Source organism: Mus caroli, chromosome 17 (genome assembly GCF_900094665.2).
Source record: "Mus caroli chromosome 17, CAROLI_EIJ_v1.1, whole genome shotgun sequence".
NCBI classification, from domain to species: domain Eukaryota; kingdom Metazoa; phylum Chordata; class Mammalia; order Rodentia; family Muridae; genus Mus; species Mus caroli.
Window position 1 is genome coordinate 46,393,602 of NC_034586.1, and position 20,847 is coordinate 46,414,448.

The 20,847-nt window shown below is 43.8% G+C and overlaps 1 protein-coding gene across 1 annotated transcript in view; it reads left to right on the top strand.

Moving 5' to 3' along the window:
• Kif6 (kinesin family member 6) overlaps positions 1–20,847 on the top strand; it is a 291,689-nt gene that overhangs the window by 45,845 nt on the left and 224,997 nt on the right. The window contains exons 4-5 of the mRNA XM_021149143.2: positions 10,175–10,322; positions 14,380–14,489. Coding sequence (XP_021004802.1) covers positions 10,175–10,322; positions 14,380–14,489 — 258 coding nt within the window. The remainder of the gene's footprint in view (positions 1–10,174; positions 10,323–14,379; positions 14,490–20,847) is intronic.

The following is a 20,847-nucleotide window of genomic DNA, read 5'->3' on the forward strand; positions in this document are numbered from 1 at the left end:
TTTTTAATATTTTTTATTACTTATTTTCCTCAATTACATTTCCAATGCAATCCCAAAAGTCCCCCATACCCTCCCCCCCCACTTCCCTACCCACCCATTCCCATTTTTTTGGCCCTAGTGTTCCCCTGTACTGGGGCATATAAAGTTTGTGTGTCCAGTGGGCATCTCTTTCCAGTGATGGCCGACTAGGCCATCTTGGGATGTTTCTCCAGAGCATGGAATTCCCCACACTACTGCATACAACTTGGTTGTTTGACTTAATCACCATGGGTGTCTGAAAAGGATTCCATATCTAATGACTCCAAGTGTTTGCTCCCCAAGGTCACTGAATCACTTTTAGTCAGAAGTGCTGCAGTCCATGCGTTTTCATCCCGTAAATAAGATAAAAATATAGCTGCCCCTTCTTAATCCTGCACGCTGCCTCCCAGCCACAGCTGGTCCGCAGGCTAGATCCTGTTCAAGGGGTCACTTCCTCCCCGTGAAGCCAAGCACGTCTTCATCAGGTTTCTAGGGTTCAGATGCTTGTTAATACTGGAGCAATGCACTTTCTGCAGGGACTTGGGGAAAACAAACCGCTCACGTCTAAAGACCGCTGTGCCCTGTATCTGATCCACCAACTTACGGCTTGAGATCTCCAGGACTCTTTAGCAGAGACTGTTTGGATTGTGTCCTGGGATAATGTTTGATTCATTACTAAGTCCAGTTTGAAGTACTTGTGACAAGACTGTCAACAAAGCCTGGGAAAATCTGAGCTCTAAAGACTCTCTTCACCTTCCTTCTCTCGGGCCCCGCACATCAGGCAGAGAATTGACAGGCCATTCCAGATAGAGACTGCTCTCCCTGTTTTCATGATGGAGCTAAGAGTGGAGATCCTGCCTGTGCTGAGGAGAAACAGCACACCCAACAGTCTTGCTTAAAGTTTATAAACCATGAGCAATGGGAAGAAAGTTTCCCTCCCCATTCCTGATCAGATGACAGGATAAGGGTGTCACTTGTGACATTTCAAAACCTGGAAGATGCTGGAATTTGGCTTTGTTTATTTTGAACTATTTTTGAAAAAGACTGCTACTCTTGTGGCATTTATCTGAGTCACTCAGGCATTAAAAACTCAGCATATGACTGGAGGCAGGCAGCTAACATTAAATACACAAACGATGGGAGTCTGGGCATCGGTGGAGCTGTGTTTCAGCCAGAGAGCGCAGGTCCTTGCTTTGGGAGTACTCAGACCGAGTTAAACAAAAACTGTACTGTCCAAGCTAAAGGCTACACTGCCTAAACTTAGCCAATAATATATATGTACACAGGAAATTATGAAAGGTTTTGAGTAGCGATCACAGAAGCATAAAGATATGCTTTTTATTTTCTCACAAAATATATTTTAACATGTTCATTCCCTTTAAAATATTACATGTATAAGTATTTTACCTGTATTTGTCTTATCTACCATATTCATGCAGTACCTGGAGATGCAAAAGAAAAAAAAGGCATAGGATCCTCTAGACCTGGAATTATAGACAGTTGTGAGCTGCTGTGTGTGTTCTAGGAATTGAACTAGGAACCTCTAGAAGAGCAGTCAGTGCTGGTAATGGCAGAGCCATCATACAGCCCTCGATGAATCATTTCTAATCTGCATAGTCTTTTCTCAGCTGTCCCTTTCCAAAAAGTAGATCATTACCTGGGCCAGTTCAAGTTAGCTCTAACTTCACTTTACTGAAGTGAAGCTCTGGGTAAGGCAAGAGTGATCTTGCCAGGGCATGCTTCTTTGACCCTGGGAAAACCAAATGTCCAGTAGGACCCTCAGTGATCTGTGTGAATAACCGGTACCGTGCTGACCGTGACTGTCTCTGTCATGGTGTATGGACATGGCCCACCATCACGTCTCGTCAGGTAACATACTTGGGAAACACCTGAGTCCTAGGACGTTAGTGAGTGGTAGAGACCATGGCAAACGAGAGAGCATGAGTCCTACACAAAGGGATTGCAAAAGACCAGCTTGGGGCCACCATGTCACTTGGGGTTGTGAAGGAGACCCTACAGGTGGTCATGGAGGGCAGGGAAGCAAACTGTGGTGAGGTTCAGATTGACATCATCAACCTGGACCAAGACTCTGGGGAGTCTGAAGCCAGGCAGTTTATTCCCAGCACACACAGGACAAACTGGGAAAGTTTCCCAGTGTCACACAGTCCTTAGTGCACAAGAAAGTGTAACTACATTGAAGCTCATCTCAGGGTACATGCCATTTCTTCCAAGAGGATGGGTTCCAGCGACAGGCCACCTGTGTCAGCTTCAGGGCTAGTGAAGGATCTGGCCTGGTCTCAGACATACAGATATTGTAGAGGCCATATGGATTATTAGCTTCTGGGCCTGGTTGTAGAAGCCACCTCTGGACCTGGTTATATGGTCTGGCCCAACAGATAATGAAGGTCACCAGGCTATTAATCATCTCCAATTCCCAGCTTTCTGCATGGAAGAACAGGTTATAATTTTTTTCCATTGGAACAGTAGTCTCTGGTTTCTCTGGAGATCTGTGAGCATAAGGACTTTCATGTTATGGTCCCAACAGAGTCACTGAAGGAACTGTTCTGCATGCCACTCTGGGCTGTGCAATAATAAACCCAGCTCAGTAATAGAGGGTTTCTTGGCTCCTATACCTGGGTTAGTACAAACCACTGAAGAAAACCCTGTGAAAGGGTACGCCTTTGTTGCTGGAATTGGACCCTGACAGAGCTGCTATTTCCTATCCACACCTCTGACCATTGCTTCCTTATTCAAATGGCAGGGCATATGGCATATGACAACTGTGACCCACTGACTCCATTACAAGAAGTGTCTCTTCCTTCTCCTGCTCATTTCCTTCCTTCTTCCCTTCTCTTCCTGGAAATCCACTTGAGAGTGATTCTGGTTTGCCTGATTTGCATGCTCAGACCTCTTGGAGCAGTAGTGCTTACAGATGGTGGAGTTGGGGTTGGGGAGAATAACTTGAATTATTTCCAAACATTATTTTTAATGATGGTTCTTCAATGTTTTAACCTGTCACCAGAGGTGATAGAAAAGAAAGGATTCGGGGACAGCACCAGGGGATGGGGGCTAGACCTGTTTAGAAAGGTTCTTTAGAGCAACTCCCATCTGTGCTATCTGGAAATCCTCAGTTCAGTTCACAGTTTAGCAGCTGCAGCTCAATTCACTGGCAAACACTTCACGGATACACCAGCAATCCAGTTTGGTAGAGTGGGGTTAATAACAGTGGTGACACAACTTAGCAAAGACAGCTAGGCCTCAGCCTCTGCTGGAGTCAACAGGAGGGACCTAGAGGGACACCAGGAGGAGTAGTTTGGCCGTGCCTCTCTCAGGGAGATGAAGATGAGCAAAGACTGGAGACCCACAAGTGTTGCACAGCTAGCTGTACCTGCCAAGCTCTGTTGTTAGAACCTTCAAAGCTGGATGTAATGGAGCACACTTCTAATCCCAGCACTTGGGTAATGAAAGCAGGAGGGTCAGGAGTTCAAGATCAACCTTGGCTACGTAGCCTGGGCTACATGTGTTATTATCTCAAGAAACAACAGATAGCTAACCGTTCTTTAGGGTACCACTTCAGCCACCCCTTCCCTCAAAGTAGAAGCTGGTCCTGAGTGTATGAGGTCAGCATGAACTTGAATCAAACAGCTCAATAAATAGTTTTGAGTATTTCTCCGAAATAATTTTAGAGGGGGTGGTTCTGTTGGCTGGAAAGTAACCAGCAGGCTTCTAATGATATCAGCTACTGTTTCTTTTTCTTAAATTATATGTGTTATGAGTACATGTGCATACCTGAGTGCTTGCATTTGCTGTATCATGTATGTTTAAGAGCCCTTAGAGGTCGGAAGAAGCCTCAGGGTTCCTAGACCTGGAGTTAGTTTTGTGAGCCCCTATGAGGTTCTGGGAACTGAACGTGGGTCATCCCCAAGAACAGCCTGTGCTCTTACCCACTGAGCCATTTCTGTAACTCCCCTCCCTCCCTCCCTCCCTCCCTCCCTCCCTCCCTTCCCTCCTTCCTTCTTCCCTTTCCTCCCTCTCCTCCTTCTTTCCCTCTTCTCCCTCCCTACCTCCCTCCTCCTCCTTCTCCTCCTCCTCTCTTTCTCTTCTCTCTCTTCTTTGTTTTCCTATGATTAAAGTGTGAAGATTAGAATTATTTAATTCTATTATTATTATTCTCTTTTATTTAATGAGTTAAATTATCACTACAATTTTTTTAAAAGACAGTTTGAGTATGTAGACAAAACTGGTTGTAAATCATACAAATTGGACTGCAGCCGCCTCCCCAGTGCTGGAATTCAAAGCTTGTGTCTCCATGTCCAGCACAAGAGTCATTTTTTTTTTGGTTACTTTTATGTAGTCATTGTGTAGGAGGAAACTAAGACTTTTTATCAAGCATAAACCACACCAAGTTTCATTTTCTTCACACCTACATGACTTTTATATGAATTTTCATTAAACCAATCAAAAAATAATACAAATGAAGAAGCTAAAGAGAAACAAATTATATTTTTTTAGCATGGAAACATAGGATATCTTCCATTCATACTTCAGTCTAGAGTCTCCCAGAGGGTACAGGCTTTATTTTGAAGTTATTCATGAAAATCTTAAAAGTTAAGTGCTGACAAAAGATCTTGTCTTAAGAACTCAGGCTCCTAGGGGGAGGATGCGCTCTGCAAAGGAAGGAAGATGCTTTCTCCAACAGACATTTCACCTGATCATCACATGCCATTCTAGAAATGGTGGATTGATTTCCACGTCCCTGGCTGCGAGGATCAGCAGGGTCGGCAGTGTTGATTTTAGGCCGTTGAGAGGTAGCTATCATCACAAATGTCCATCCTGCTAGCTTAGTTACTAGAATCTGCCTCTCTTGTTTCTCAGTGCTCCATCTAGGACAAACACCTAGGGAAGACAGCGAAAATGCCTTGTTACTAAGACCTCCTATAGATTCTTCTTCTTCTTTATATTGAATCAGCAGCTTCCTTGTGATTTAACTCACATGCCTATTAAAACATCATGTAGGGATCTGGTAAGGTATGCTCACTGGGTAAAGGCTTTTGCTTCTGAGCCCACGGGCCTAAGTTTGATCCTCAGAACCCACATAGTAGAGAGAACCCACTCTGGACCTTCACCCATATACCCTAGTGCACACAAAAGTGCAGACACACAAAATAAATGCATGTAGTAGAATTTGCTGATGAATACAATTTAGTAGTTTTTAGAATAACTATGCAGCCGTCCATGACCGTTGATTAACTTTAGGACATTTTTGTTAGTCCCAAAGAAATCCTTGACTGTATGCAACATTTGCTCCCTATTTTCTGTTTCCATTCGGCTGGTGTCAGCCCCTCATCCACTTTCCCTACTGATTGGAATCTGCTTGTCTAAACATTTTGCATAGACAAGGTCTTACAATATATGACATTTTATGGCTGGTTTCTTCCATCTAACTTGGGCTTTAGAGTTGAATGCATTCTTTTAAATATATGGATGTGCGAATGGAGATGACTTATTTGCTTATTCATCAGAATTAGGAATGTAAACCTATTTAAATTCATATTTAAATTCAGTGCCTACTTTCCTTTTTTTATTTGTGTGTATGTATGTGTGTGACTGTGTTTGTGTGTGAGTGTGTGCGTGCTTCTGAGTATGTGTTTGTGACTCTGTGTGTGTGTGACTGTGTTTGTGTGTACGCTTGTGGGTGTGAATGTGTGTGTTTTTGAGTATGTGTGTTTGTGACTATGCATGTGTGTGTGTGTAGGTCATAGAAGTCAGATCTCTCTCATGTGGATCCCAGGGATTGAACTCAGTTTCTCGGATTTATCAGGGAGCACCACTACCCTTTAAGGGGGTAGGGTAATCCTGTTCCCTACTTTCCAACTTTCGAAACTGTGATGTAATTTCTAGTGTGCTGTGGCTTGTAGGTTTGACATCAATTTCCTTACAAGGTAGACAATCTGGAAAAATGGGGTACTGGGGAGGTGTCTCAGCAGCTAAGACTATACTGCTCTTGGAGAAGACCCAAGTTCAGTTCCCCATCTGGCAGCTCCATTGGATGTGATGTTCCCTTCAGATTTCTGTGTGCATCTGCTCTGTGTGCTCACACCCACGGCCTCCACTCATGCACACTCACTGTTCGTGTGCATATATGCAAGTTTAGTATTTTTGTTCCATTTTGTTCCTTTTCCTGATTGTTCTTTATCCTCTCCTCCATTAAATAATCTCATCACTGATGTTGGAAAGGCACCAACTATAACTTGAGGGACATCACTGATGCACAGCTAGCCAACCATACACACCTATATGCAGGGTCTGATTCTGGACTCTGCATTTGGTTCCACTTCATATCGTTCTCTGTATTCCAGTATTCTGCCGCCCTTGTTACTTTAGCCTTCCAGTTAACTGAGAGTGGAAAGTGGGAGTTTTCACATTTGTCCTTATTGTCTTGACTATTACATGTCCCTTAATTTCAATAGAAGTTTTATGAAAGCTATGTCCATTCTGGCAGAGGCAGAGGGGGGAAGGGGACAATTCAAATCTTCAATATTTTTCCTCTTCTTTAGTCATGAAGCCTATGCCTGAGGAGGGTGTCTAGTGGTCCCTTCTATCATGCCCTGCCTTACTCCCTCAAGGGAAAGACTCTCTGGCTGAACCCTGAGCTAGGCTGGTGGCCAGCAAGCTTCTGACACACTCTAGCCTCCTTCCACTTGCTGGGGTTGCAGGTGCACACATAGCCACACTGGCTTTTTATGTGAGTGCTGGGAATTGAAACTCAGGTCCCCATATCTACAATGGAAGGTGTTCTTACCAACAGTACCCCTCACAGAGCTCCCTTAAATTGTCTTTCAGCTCCGTTCAGTGTGGTGATTTAAATATCATACGCCCCCATGGGTTCCAGTGTTTGAACACTTGGTCTGTATATAGATGGTGCTGCTCTGTGGGAAGGTTTAGGGGTGGCCCTGTTGAAGGGAACAAGTCACTGAGGGTAGGACTTCAGGGTTGCAAGCATCACCCTACTTCCCTGAGGTTCTCTGCTTCATGCATTCAGTCGAGGATGTGAGCCCCTCAGCTCTGGCCATGATGTCTGCTGCCATGACTCTTGGCCTTGATGGGCTCTTCCTTCTGAAACTGTTATTCCCCCCCCCCCCAAAAAAAAACCTCTTCCTTCTGTGTAGTTATCTTGGTCAGTGTGGTTTTTTTTCCTTAATCATAGAAACAGAAAAGTGACTAATGCATGTAGCCCCTGCCCAATTAGAGAAGTCAGCTCTCTGTTGTGTGAAGTTTTCCTTAAATGGCTTAAACAAATCTCTCCTGGTTGCCACAGGAGCATCTATGTGTAGAGACACACCTTCAATATTTGGGATTTTACATCTCTCCCTTAACTGCCATTTACTTCTTGTACAGAGACTCAAGGCCAATCCTACGGGAGATAACAGGTCCTTCTCAAGTCCTTTCCTAAGAATGGCCTTCTAGTACCCTGGAGGTGTCAAGGGTTTTTCCAAAGTATCTTGTTGTCATCATCAACAGCCTTTATGAACACGTGACCACATTTAAGCTCATCTCACTGCTATTACCATGTTGGATGACTTAGATGTCAAATATTTGCCTGCAGCCAGAACGCTCGCCATGAGGGCTTTGAGTCAGAAGACACGCACTCTGCTGTCTCAGCAGAGCTTTGCTGGCAGCTGAGGAAAGATCAGACTGGGGAGGCTTGTGAGGGGTTCCAGATCCACCCTGCTTCTTCAGCAGTGGCTGGGAAGTGAGGTTTATGGCTCCCACACCTCCAGGCATATTGGTTTTAAAGTCTTCCTTGGAGCTGGGGGAAAGGGCTAGGACTTCTGAAGTTGGAATGCCATTGAAGCCTGCTGTTTTGAGATTTTTTTTTAAAGCACTACTTGAGCTGTTGGTCAGGTTGAGATAGCTCTCAGAGTAATGACAAAGTGGACCTTGGCACTTTGGGTATGAAGTCTTTGCTCTTGTGGACAAATGGACAGATGGACAGATGGAGGTTAAAGGACGGTAACATCACCGTCACTCTCTTTATTTTCAACTTGTATCTTTTCTGGGGACAGATGAGACTAGAATCGCATGTCAGAATGCCTGGGATGTGCACAGAAAAGAGGTTGATTTAGGAAGAGGAGCTTCTAGATAAAGGAAATGGACAACATTTGCCATTGTTCCTTTGTTAGGCTTTCACTGGTGCAGTGCGATGTGCAGGCCTCTGTAGCTGATGGGAGTAGGTGGACCACAGCAGACCATGGTAAGGAAACACATATTAGAGCAGACAGACAGGTGACTGTGTGAGATGAGATTTTTGGTACACAAAGATCAGATGACTGTTCAGTGAGGACCCATGGCTCACCCTCAGTCATTGCTCTGCGTAGGTTGTGTCTGGGTTAAAATGGAAATGCTAATTTGTGCTCAGATCCTTTGCTTTTTGCAACTGATAAAGCCTCATAAATTTCAGCACTTCTTTCTGTCAACAGTCGGTGCAACGTTTGAAGTCTGCTGCTTAAAATTGTTGACCCCATTTACTCAGCACATCTGTGGCAAGAAACAATCGACATCCAAATGATACTCCAATGAGGCATCTTTGTCTCCTTGGTGACTGAGTCCATTGGTGGAAAAGACTCAATAACAAACCAACTCTATGCATCATGGTACTCACACTCTCTTACAGGCTGAGAATGTCAACATCAGACAGTTCCAGCGTAAAGACACAGGTGGCAACATGAGCCACCTTCTTGAAAGCAGAATGTTGACCCTCAAAGTTGTGAGGCTTTCCCCACTCCCTGTACTAAGTCTGTCTGTTTTGTAAGCCACACTCACACTCTGCACAGTGCGAAGCACCTTGAGGAAACACACAGTTGTGAGGTTTCTAGCTGTATAAGATGCTAAGGGCTTAACTGACTTCTTCAGAATAAACTCTAGGCAACACCTGTTTTCTCTTGGGACCACTCTGAGGACAGGCGAACTCATCATAGTCAAAAGCAGAGTAAGCTCTGGACTGAACTATTGGCAGAATATCAGCAGCCAGGGAAGAGCAGGATTCCCTATACAAATGATGAACAGCAATCTCAGAGGAGCCATCCACTTAAAACCCACTAGGAACATGGGTCCCATTAGCTGACATCATGGCAGCTGGTTTGATGGAAACATCTTGGAGATCAAGGAGCAACGTGCAGCAAAGAGACAGCAAAACTGCAAGAGTTTACTGTTCTGTGTAGCATAGATAAAAGGTCTACTCTCTTCAAAGCCCACATTATGCAGAACACACTGTTAAATGGCCATGCTATAGGTGGTGGTTTGAAGACTTCTTAAGACCACTGTCAACTCATAGGATTCCATGCTGGGCAGAAATAACATACCTGGGCCAGCATCTTCCATCAAAAAAGAAAGTGATTTCAAGGAGGATGGGGGAGGGGGTTCCCGAGGACTTTCTGTTGTCCAAATTTCGTAAAGAAGTAAATCGCAAGGAATAGAGCTGTAAAACCAAAACCACTGTACTAGTAATGTATGGGTGGCTACCAGTACAAATATTCATCATGGGAGTTGCACAGAGGGTAACTAAACCAGACCCCCTTGCCATATCAGAAGTATTTCCCTGAAATCATACTTTTAGTATAGTAAAACCTTAAGATGCTGGACTCCATTTCAGTGGCGTGTCCTTCTTTAGAGAAAGTCATTGATAGCCTAAGATTCCTGGCTTAAAAACTGGTCCGCAGGTCAGGGAAGTGACTCGGCAGGTAAAGCGCTTGTTACTGGAACCTGAGGACCTGAGTGTGATCTCCAGCATCTGTGTAAACGCTGAGCCCAGAAGCACGAGCAAGGGATGTGGAGACAGGAGGGTCCCTGGAGCTCATTGTCTGGCCAATTCCGTTCATTAGTGAGCTCCAAGTTCAGCGGGAGACGCTGTCTCCAAAAATAATGGTGGACAGGGATCTAGGAGGATGCACCGTGTTGACCTTTGCTCTCCATAGGTACACAGGCACAGGCATGTGCAAGCACACAAAATTCTAGCTGAATTGTCACATAAATATTCTGTAAATATCTTTTGAGCATATTTCAGTAGTGTTTATAAGGTTACTCTTCGATTTTGAGTACCTAGTACCAATGTAGGTGTTCACTAATCCGTTAAAGCTCTGCCATTTTTTTTTTGCAGTACCTTGGCAGGTTACAATGGCACCATCTTCGCATATGGGCAGACGGGCAGTGGCAAGACATTCACCATCACAGGCGGCGCAGAGCGCTACAGTGACAGAGGCATCATCCCAAGGACCCTGTCGTATATTTTTGAGCAGTTGCAAAAGGTAAAGGCAGAAGTGGGGAGAGGCGGTAAGGCACTCTGCACTGTGCCTGCATGGGAATGTGGGGCTGTAGAATACCGCTGGCCTTCACACTTAAAGAAAGGCTAGGACTTTGGTAGAAATTACGAAGGTGCTTCTGTTATCGGGGTAGGATGTTGGCAAGGCTGAGGCTTCATTTGAGATGCCTACAGGGCTTAAAGACCAAATGACAACTTTGGCGACAGAGTAGGGGTCTGTGTCTGGTGTGAGGGTGCCTGTGTGTTGGGTGGTCCAGAAGTTGATGTTGGAAATCCTCTATTTCTCTCCACGGATTTGTTTGTGAGACAAAGTCTCTCACTGAAGCTGAGCTCATTGATTTGACCAGCTGCTCAGTGGGCTCTGGGGATGCCCTTCTCTTCCTCCTAACCCAGCCTGAGAGCTCTTCACCTTACACCAGATCCCATCGCTACCCCACCACACTCAGCTTCTCACACTGGTTCCGGGGATCCGACTTCTGACCTTCATGCTTACACAGCCAGCACTTTACCCACCGAGCCATCCCTCTCCAGCCCACTAATGTAGATATTTTTTTTAATACAACAAATATTGTAACTAGAAAACACGGCATCTTTAGTCCCATTCACAGTTGGGGAAACTGAGCCGCTATTGATGTATTTTTCTTTGGGTCTGCAGCTCTGTACGCAACCACTTCCTTGCCTTGCCTCCATGTCTTCTGTAGCTCAGATTGGCTTTGTTTTGTTGGCTGTGTTTAAGTCCATTTCCTGTGATGAGTCACTTCACTTCTGTGGGTTTCTGCTGGCCATTTTCTGAAAGTAAAGACTGAACTGCTCTGGAAGCTCCCCTGTCTCCGGTCCAGCTCCAGCGAGTCCTTGGATTCTATATAGAAGTCTAACTGCGCTGTTGTAACAGTCACTCCAGAATTCCCCACTGAATGCTATTTGCATTTTGAGTCGAGAAGACTAGAAGAAATTGCTGAGATCTGCATAATTCTAATTGCCATCCATAAAGCAGCAATTATCCATTAGTTCAGCTCGTCTCTCAGTGGCCCGAGCGCGCCAAGTGTGTGTGCCAGGAACTGTGGAGGAGGGAGGCTGAGAGGAGGGTGTGCCTCATCCTGAGTCTTTCTCCTCACTTCTGCATTTATTCCTGACACCACCTGTCTTGCCACGCACATACATGTCACAAGCAGGGGCTATAATTTCCAATAGTTTTTGTTGCTGTGGACCAAAGTGGAAGGTTGTCATCTTAGACGGATGGGCAGGGCTGTGTAGGCTGTCAGGGTTCTGAGACCATGCATCACCGAAGGCATGTGACTTCTTGTCTCAGTGTCATGGAACTGCTGTGAGGGGGCAAAGATGTAGTATTTTAAGAACTCAATCAGGAGAGATGACTCAGTAGCTAAGAGTGTGCCCTGCTCTTGTGTAAGACTAGAATTTTGTTCTAAGCACTGATACCAGGCTGCTCACAACTGTCTATAACTCCAGCTCCAGGAACCCAATGCTCTTGTTCAGCCTCTGCAGTCACCACATTCTTATGCGCGCGCACACACACACAGAAAAACACATAATTAAGAATAATAAAATCAAATCTTTGAAGTTCTTGGCACACAAAGTATGCTTAGTTCATGATCATTATTACCATACCACTAATATTCACAGTGCAAATATTCAACAATTGTTGCCACACCCATTAATATTCATCCATGTACATGTGTCCAAATGATACTTGACCAGTTTCAGAAAGCCTTTTCTTTTTAAAGATTTATTTTTTATTATACGTAAATACACTGTAGCTGTCTTCAGACACACCAGAAGAGGGTGTCAGATCTCATTACAGGTGCTTGTGAGCCACCATGCGGTTGCTGGGATTTGAACGCAGGACCTTCGGAAGAACCATCAGTGCTCTTACCCACTGAGCCATCTCGCCAGCCCCCAGAAAACCTTTTGAAGCTCTCAGAACCAATGAACCCAATTTTCCTGAGTAACTTAACTAGAAAAAGTAAATTCTCCCCTAACAGGAAGTATGCTTTGTGTTTTCTAAAATATTCTCTGTGGTTACCAAAGAACACCTCTGGAAGTCCACCAAGCATCCAGAAAACTGGCTACCTGTCAGAATTGTGGGGAGATTCCTTTGACATTGATGTCACTCTAAGCCCTTAGTTACTTCATTCCAAGTAATTTCCTGGAGTTGGAGAAAGCCCACCAGACCAACATGGACCAGTTTCTTCCATGGGCTGCAGCATATTCATTACGATCACAGCGCATTGTGCTAAAACCAGCCTGGCAACTTAAAGTACCCGTGAAGTGTGTCCAGAAAAACAAACTGGGCCCAGAGGCCCCTGCTGATCGTCTCAGACTGGAGAGCTCACTGCAAGACCAAGGCCAAGCATTGCTTCAAGACAACCCCAAACCTCAGTGTATCCTGGGTCGTGAAAGGCTCGTGAGTGGCAACGAGTTTCCACTGGACTTAAAGGTTCCATTTGCTTCAGAAAGCCTTTCTCCTTATATTGGGGCATTGCAAAGCTCAGACTGTTTGGGGCAAAAGAGAAGGCTGTGTGCAAAAGACACATGTGTTACATTATAGTCTGGCAACCCAGATGCTGAAAAGGACCAAGAAAGGTTGCTGGCCACACCACTCAGTAAGATCTGAGTGTGGGGTGTACGGCAGTAAAACTGCAGGAGAAACGGAAACTAGAGGAGCCAGAGCACTGTCCTTACCCAGGGACAGGGGGCCTGCCATTTTCCTGACTTATCCTACTTGTAAAGAAGAGAGTGTCTTCATTACAGATGATAGCTCAAGTGCACTGTTCTTTTTCTGTGTCCTCTTTCTTTACACTCTTGTATCTTTAAGCTGCTTTGATCATGGCTGTGATAAAATAGCCAACAAAAATTGCGTAAGTTTGATTTTGCCTCAGTGTTTGAGGCAATACGTACTCCACCGTATGGGGAGGACATGACATGGTGGTGGGAGCATGATGTGACTGCCAGTCACATCGTGTCCACAGACAGGAAACAGAATCCCAAATGCTAGTGCTCAGCCCCTTCCTGCCTTCCCCTCTTTATTCATTTCAGGACTCCAGCCCATGGGAAGGTCCTGTCCATATTCAGGGAGGATTTTCCTTCTCCAGTTCTACATCTCAGGAAACCACCTCACAGACTCGCCCAGAGGTGTGTCTCCTAGGTGACTGTAAATCTCAAGTTGACCACACAGATTACCCATCACCCTAATTGTCCATTTGGAGGCTTCTAGACACGATATTTGAAAGCAGTTATCAACATCACTAACAGTAGCAACTGCCACCGTGGTTCCTTGGTGTCCAGGTATTTTGGGTAGGGCTTGAAATATAGACACTCCCCTTTCATGGTGGTTTGTAAGATCACGGTTACTTCATACATTGTTATTAGTGTGAGACCCTGTTAGGAGCAGGACTGCTCTCACAGAGGATGGTGTTGGGTTTCCAGCACCCCCCACCCCACACACAGCTCACAACGGCCAGCTCCAGCTCCAGGGATCTGGTGCCCTCTTCTGGCCACTATGGGTACCTGCACTCACGTGCACACACACAAAGTAAACTATTAAATATTTTAAAAAGAATATAAAATTCTGAGTAGTGGGAAAATAAAGGAAATGAATTATGATCAAGGATGAACATTTCTTTGCTACTGAACTTTTTGCTCTCATGGACAGACTGTTCACAGAATGTAAGTTTGTTTGTTTTTTTCTTAGTAGCCTTTTGTGGAGGGTGCAATCTGGAAAGTTAAAAAATAATGTATTGTTCAGTTCTACAACCAACTTGGCTCACTGTATTTTATGTATAATGTGGAACTAATGAAACTAACAGACTGAAGTTACTTGTAATCATGGGTATTGGCTATTACAAGGAAAAAAACCTTCATGCCGATGGCCACAGCAACTCGAAAGTGTCACGAACTGAAAATGTAAACCATATAACGGCACAGGAGGGATGTGGCGAGCAAAGCCCAGAGACAAATGGTGCATCTCGCTCCAGCCAAACAGTTGTTTTTAGTCATTAAACAATGCCTCTTCCTTCCCCAACCAGGACAGCAGCAAGATCTACACGACACACATTTCTTACTTGGAAATCTACAACGAATGTGGCTATGACCTGCTGGATCCAAGACACGAAGCCTCCAAACTGGAAGATCTGCCGTGAGTAGCAGGCTGACAAAGACCAGCAGGAAATGGTTTTCAGATGTTTGTTTCCATTGTTGCCTTTGAAATGTGCAGCGTTTCTGGTCTCCATCATAATTAGCAAATACCGGATAGCAGCATCTTTCCGTAATGGGCAGGCGTGATGGGATCTAAGATTGCTCGAAACTCATTTCTTGGGGGAAAACTGTTTGGAAGTTGGGATGAGAGTGCAGTGGGGCATCTGCAGATTTGGGGGCAGTACTTTCTCCCTGCCTCAGGAAGCCACATATTCCTTTAATCACCCCCTTCTTATTGTGCAGCAATAAGATAATCTGAGAGAAAAATAAAATTGGAAGTTTTCCCTCAAAAGCTTTTGTGCTGTCATTAGCACTGACATTCATAGCCCTTTGATCAAATCAACACAGTGAAATGCAGTCTTCAGATCTGTGGACAGCGGATGCTCCCCTGCCAGGGGTCACACAGCGTTGCTGTTTGTTTGAAACCCTGCCTGAGTTAGATGGGGTGATTGGTAATCATTCGTTCATGTCCTTCTATCCAGGTGTTTTTATGTATCAGAAGTTGCCAATAGCCAAGAAAAAAGTGTTTTCAATGTTTTAAAGATTCATTTTCTGTTTAACTGTGTGTGTGTGTGTGTGTGTCTGTGTGTGTACATAAGTACAGATACCAGTCGGAGCCAGAAGAGGTCATTCAGTCACCTGGGACTGCAAATACAATGGTTTAGAACTGCCTGGCATGGCATGGATGCTGGGAACTAAACTTTGGCCCTCTGGAAGAGTGGTGTGTGCTTTTAATCACTCGCTCATCTCTCCATTGCCCATATATATTATAAAATATTCTAAAGTCATTTAGAAATACATAGGAATTTTCAGTAGAAAAGATTACATGCAAGTTTTAGGTTCAATAGCCAAGTTATAAAATTAGTAAAAAAAAAACTTGAAAAGAAATAATAAAATAATTTATGATCCATATATCCTTATATTAATATTGGCTGGGGTGTTTCATGTATCACCTTTTTATTTTTATAAAATTCCTGAGATGGAGTCAAGAAAGAGAGCAATTATTGGTATTATAAAAATTAGTTTAGCAGTGTGGGGAGAGTTCCATAGAGTTCAACTCTATAGAAGAAAATAGCTTTTCAAACTTAAGATAATAAAGTTTACTTTTAAAATGTTAAAGCTTTTTACTGGGAATAATATATATAATATATAATTATATATAATTACATACATATATATACATATATATATACACATACACACACACACACACACACATATTTATACACACATACACATACGCAATTGAGTTATTGTCCTTATAAATGGGTATTCGTTTGGCCAGTCTGTAATGTTGAGGACTCCAAGAAAAGTTGGTAGCTCATAGTTCTGAAGAGGGCTTGGGCTAAAACCTTGATTTGGACTTTGAGCCTCTATGACTGTGAGAAGTATTTTTATTACTTATGGTCTGCCCAGGGTATTTACTGTCCCAGCAGACCAGATGCACTCTAACAAGGTATCAAGATGCCCTCTGAAAGAAGTTCCTGATGCCCCTGGAACCATTTTGAGGAATGCTAGGTTTAAGGTTCATTTTAGTTCGGATCAACTTACTGTTTTATAGTTTCCAGGGTGACCTATATATCTCAAGTTTAAATATTGTTTAAATGTGTTTTCAATATATTTAGAAGGCAGTTTGATACCATATCCATTTAGCAAAATAATTGTAATAGGTTCACATGTAGGAGCTATGAGCTCCACAGCCCTGGATTCTTGGCCAAGTTTGCAGTGGGCCTCAAATACAATGTGAAAGCCATTGGTTACACCCATAACATTAATGCCACTCTTACACCCGTGGGCTTATCTTGATCATTTATTTTTGTAGCTACCAGGGTTCACAGCTGGATAAGACTACTGATAACTTTTCTCCCCCAGCAGCCTGCATGGCACCCTCCAAACTATGAAAGCTGACTATCGTGAAAAGGTTTCCAGGTGAACTTCAGCTTGACTTCTTGAAGCCCCGGGACCAGAGCATGTGCTGTCTTTGGCAATAGTCTTACTGTCAATTTCTGTTGAAAAACTAAGAGTGATGGCAATAACCTGCACTGACTCAGGGACATTAAAGATTGTTTTCAGTTAGGCTCATCGATGCCCAATAGTCTGCAGATGCTGAGAAATCACAGGAGTGAAAGGATTGTATCTGATAAACAGGGAGGAGAGAGAAAAACTGAGATATTTAAGAAGAAAGAAAGAAGAAATGAAAGAGGTAGAGGAAGGCTACAAGATAATGTGATTCAGATGGATTATCCTTTGACCCTCAGATCTGACTGAGTTAGAACTGAATGGTGACCCACCAAAGGATGCTTTTGTCATTGTTGCCCTGGGACCTAAAATTCAGAGATGTTTGACTTACCCAGCATTTCAGAACAATTAATTGGCAGCTTAGCAAGGGGCCTCCCCGCACATATGTAGCAGCAGATGTGCAGCTTGGCCTTCATGTGGGTGACGAACAACTGGAATGGGGGGCCATCCCAAAAGCTGTTGCCTGTACGTGGGATATGTTCCTCTTATCTGGGCTGCCTTGTCTGGACTTACTGGGAGAGGAAGCTCCTAGCCCCATAGAGACTTGAGTTGCCAGAGTAGAGGGATACCCAGAGGGGCCACCATCCTCTCAGAGGAGAAGAGGAACGACTTTGAGGGTGGGTGAAGAGGGATGTAAAATGAATAAATAGAAAATAAAATAAAATCCAGATATTCACACTTTCATGCTAGAGTGGCAAGAGGGGCTTTTAAGTTTTTATACACTGGGGCTGTAAGAATTAAGGAGTCCATTAAAAGGATTTCCGTCAAAAACTTGAGAAGGTGACAATGAAGACTTCATAGATGTGACTTTGGGTCTGCAATACCACGCTGTCTGTGTATAATTATAATAAAGTCTTCTGAGGCAGTGTGTATATGGCAAAGAGTATGTCTCTCTTGGCTTAGTAGCCTCCCTGGTGACAGTGTCTTAGTATTTTTTAATTATCTATGTGGCTGGGGAAGTCATTCCATTGTTAAAGTGCTTGTCATGCAAGTGTTAGGACCGGAGTTCAGAACCCCAGAACCCCCATAAATGCAGGGTAGTTGTGTTGGCCTGCCTGTAACCCCAGCCTCAGCAGGCAGAGACAGGACCTCCAGAGCAAGCTGCCTAGGGAGACCAGCCATATTGGCAAGCTCCGAATTTGATGAAGAGAACTTCCTCAGTGAATAAAGATCTCTTTAGCAGAAGAGCAGTGAAGGATGATTCTCAGCTTCAACCTTGCACACAACCATGTGCATGTGTGCACATCGGCATGCGTACCCACACATGGCAAATATGCTTGTACGCACATGCACATATGAAAATGGAAAAAGAGAAAATTATCAAATTGAAATATGAGGGTGAAGAGAAGGAGCAGAGCCCACATCATGTTCATGGGAACCATTGTACAGCGTGAGGTTCAGCCAGGATGAGAAAAGGCATCACTCAGTAAGTAATAGGATGCATGTACAGAGTGCTTCAATAGAAACCAGAATCCTACATGAATTCTTTCATTTTCTGTTTCTTTATACAGTAAAGGCATTGGATCAAGCACCATTTATCAGTCTTCTAATGTCTAACATCTAGAGTTCAAGGACTGATGACGTTCACTGTGATATTTTCTTCGTGATTTTTCTCTATTTCACACAAGAGCAGTAATACGGATGTTTTGTAATGTTCCACACCTGGAAAAGAATAAGGACAGTGATTCCATTCTCAGTGAGTTCTCTGCATCCATGATCATGCATTCTTCCTATGTCCTGTGCATCCATGATCATGCATTCTTCCTATGTCCTCTGCATCCATGATCATGCATTCTCCATGTGTCCTCTGCATCCATGATCATGCATTCTTCCTGTGTCCTGTGCATCCATGATCATGCATTCTTCCTGTTACCTCTGCATCCATGACACTAAGGAAGCTACCCCAAGTCACAGAAGAAGTGTAAATGCATACTGCCAGCACAAGAGTTGCTCAGAAAACCTGCAGGTCCATCTAGCTGGCATTCTGGGAAAGGCACAGTTGTAGACAATAATATGATCATCTTTGCTAGTGTTTGAGAAGGGAGGGTAGAGCGGCCAACAAAGGAATCAGTCAGTGGAACAAGTCTGTATGGTTATGTGGTGGGATCACAGTGGATATCAGTAGACTCCAGCATCTACCATTGAAATCTTGGCTAAAAGATACTGCACGGCTCTATGATAGACACTTGTCCTAACAACAACAACAACAAATTCCTGAAGGGAGTAGCAGTCTTTGGACAATGCTGTTGTGCAGTGTACAATCTTCATGACTCAATGGAACCTTTGCAAGTTGACATTAAAAAAATGATACAGATGTCAAATCCCAGAGAATTCAAAGCACAGAGGGTGATCCCCCTTAATATGCATAGCTTAGGAAAAATTCCATCAACAACACAAAGAAACAAACACAGCTAGCAACTGGGATGAGTCTCTGAGAAACCTCTATGTTGCCTGATTCCATTGGGTACCAGAATGATAGAAACAGAGAGGAGAGCAGCAGAACAGGAGTTATCAGGAAGACAGTGGGGGAGGTTGTACAGGATCCGCCTCAGTTGAGGAAGACTGTTCTGCTGTGAGTACAATGAGATTCTCAGGTGGTTTAAAGCTCTTAATAGTCATAATCACACCCGCACACAGTATGATGGGGGCGCTCATCTCCCCTGCCCTGCCTGTGGTATGCGAATAGTTCTACAAAGCTTTCTCATGGGTGGGACTGGAAAGGACAGGATAGTTCAGTGATTAAGAAATACTGACTGCTCTTGCAGAAAGGGCAGCTCGCAAGCACCTGTAACTCCACTTCTAGTGAATCCAGCTCTTTTCTGGCCTCTGCAGGTGCCCGCACACACACACACACACACACACACACACACACAGTGAAATCATTTTTTTAAAAAGTTGCTTTCATAGGAAAAAAATGGGCTTGAGATTTGTGGAAATTTTTTCTGTATTATTTCCTACAGTTGATGCGAATCTACATTTTTTAAGTGTTTGAATTTTTTAATCTAACTAACCATATGCTTATATCTAGATATGTACACAAGTAAACACATTATGTCTTCAGTCTATTCTATATTTAAGTAATTTTTTATAAAAATAGAAGTTGCTTTTGAAAGCAACTCAGGTCACATTGCTATAATGGGACTGTAGTTAGAGTTTAAGTGTGTCTCCTGAGGCAAAACAGGAGATCTGTTGGTCTTAGCTGTACAGAAAATAGACACCTTCCTTTGGTTAATTTTAGTATTCCTAAATGGAAAGCATACCATTTAAGACTGTGATGATGTTCAGGACTGTTACTGTCAAAGAATCACTGGCTGGAGAGATGCCTCAGTGGTTAACGGTGCTTAGTGCTCTATCAGGACCAGAATTCAGATCCAGGCACCCATGTCGGGTAGCTCACAAATGTCTGTAACTCCAGCTCCAAGGGGGATCTGATGGCCTCTTTGTGGCCCTTGGGACCTCTTTGGGATCACACACACACACACACACACACACCACACAGAAGTTAATCACAATACCACAACAAAACCACAAAAAAGAATCAGTAGACCCCAGCATCCATCATTTGAAATCTTGGCTAAAAGATACTGCACAGCTCTCTGATAGACACTTGCCCTAACAACAACAACAATAACAACACCCACACATTCCTGAAGGGAGTGGCAGCCTTTGGACAATGCTGTTGTGCAGTGCAGCACCTGCATGATTGAATGGAACCTTTGCAAGTTGACATTAATAAAAGAAGAACTAATCACATGGTAGCGCTTGTCTATAACATGAAAGAGGGCCTATATTCATGGCTCTAACTCCTGCGAAGGTCCTGTCAAACAAGTCGACAGTGCTGGAATGCTGTGGAGGCCATGGGGAGAGGGGACAGCTCTTTCATTGATGGCTTCCATTATTGAAAGCAAGAACTTGGCTATTGTCTTTCATATGCCTTCCAGTAAGTTACAATGAGCCTACAAATTCCTACCGAGTAGCCAAATGGAAATGATTCTGTTTATAGAGAAAATACAAAGCTTGTTGCTTCCCCATCATTAAGCAGGCTGGGTACACTTAGCAGAACTTTTCCACTTAGGTGTCCAACTCAGGACGATCACTGACTTTTGCTTGAAATCTAAACATTTTAGAGACATTTTGTGGGGAAACTATTCATGGGCCCACTCCAAGGAATCAAATAAATAGTCTGGTGGGTTTCCATCCTGGAAGTAGAATGTTTATTTAAGAAACACTAATACAGTCCTCGTGCAAGCCTGTAAAAATTGTAGTCAGAGGCAAGGGCT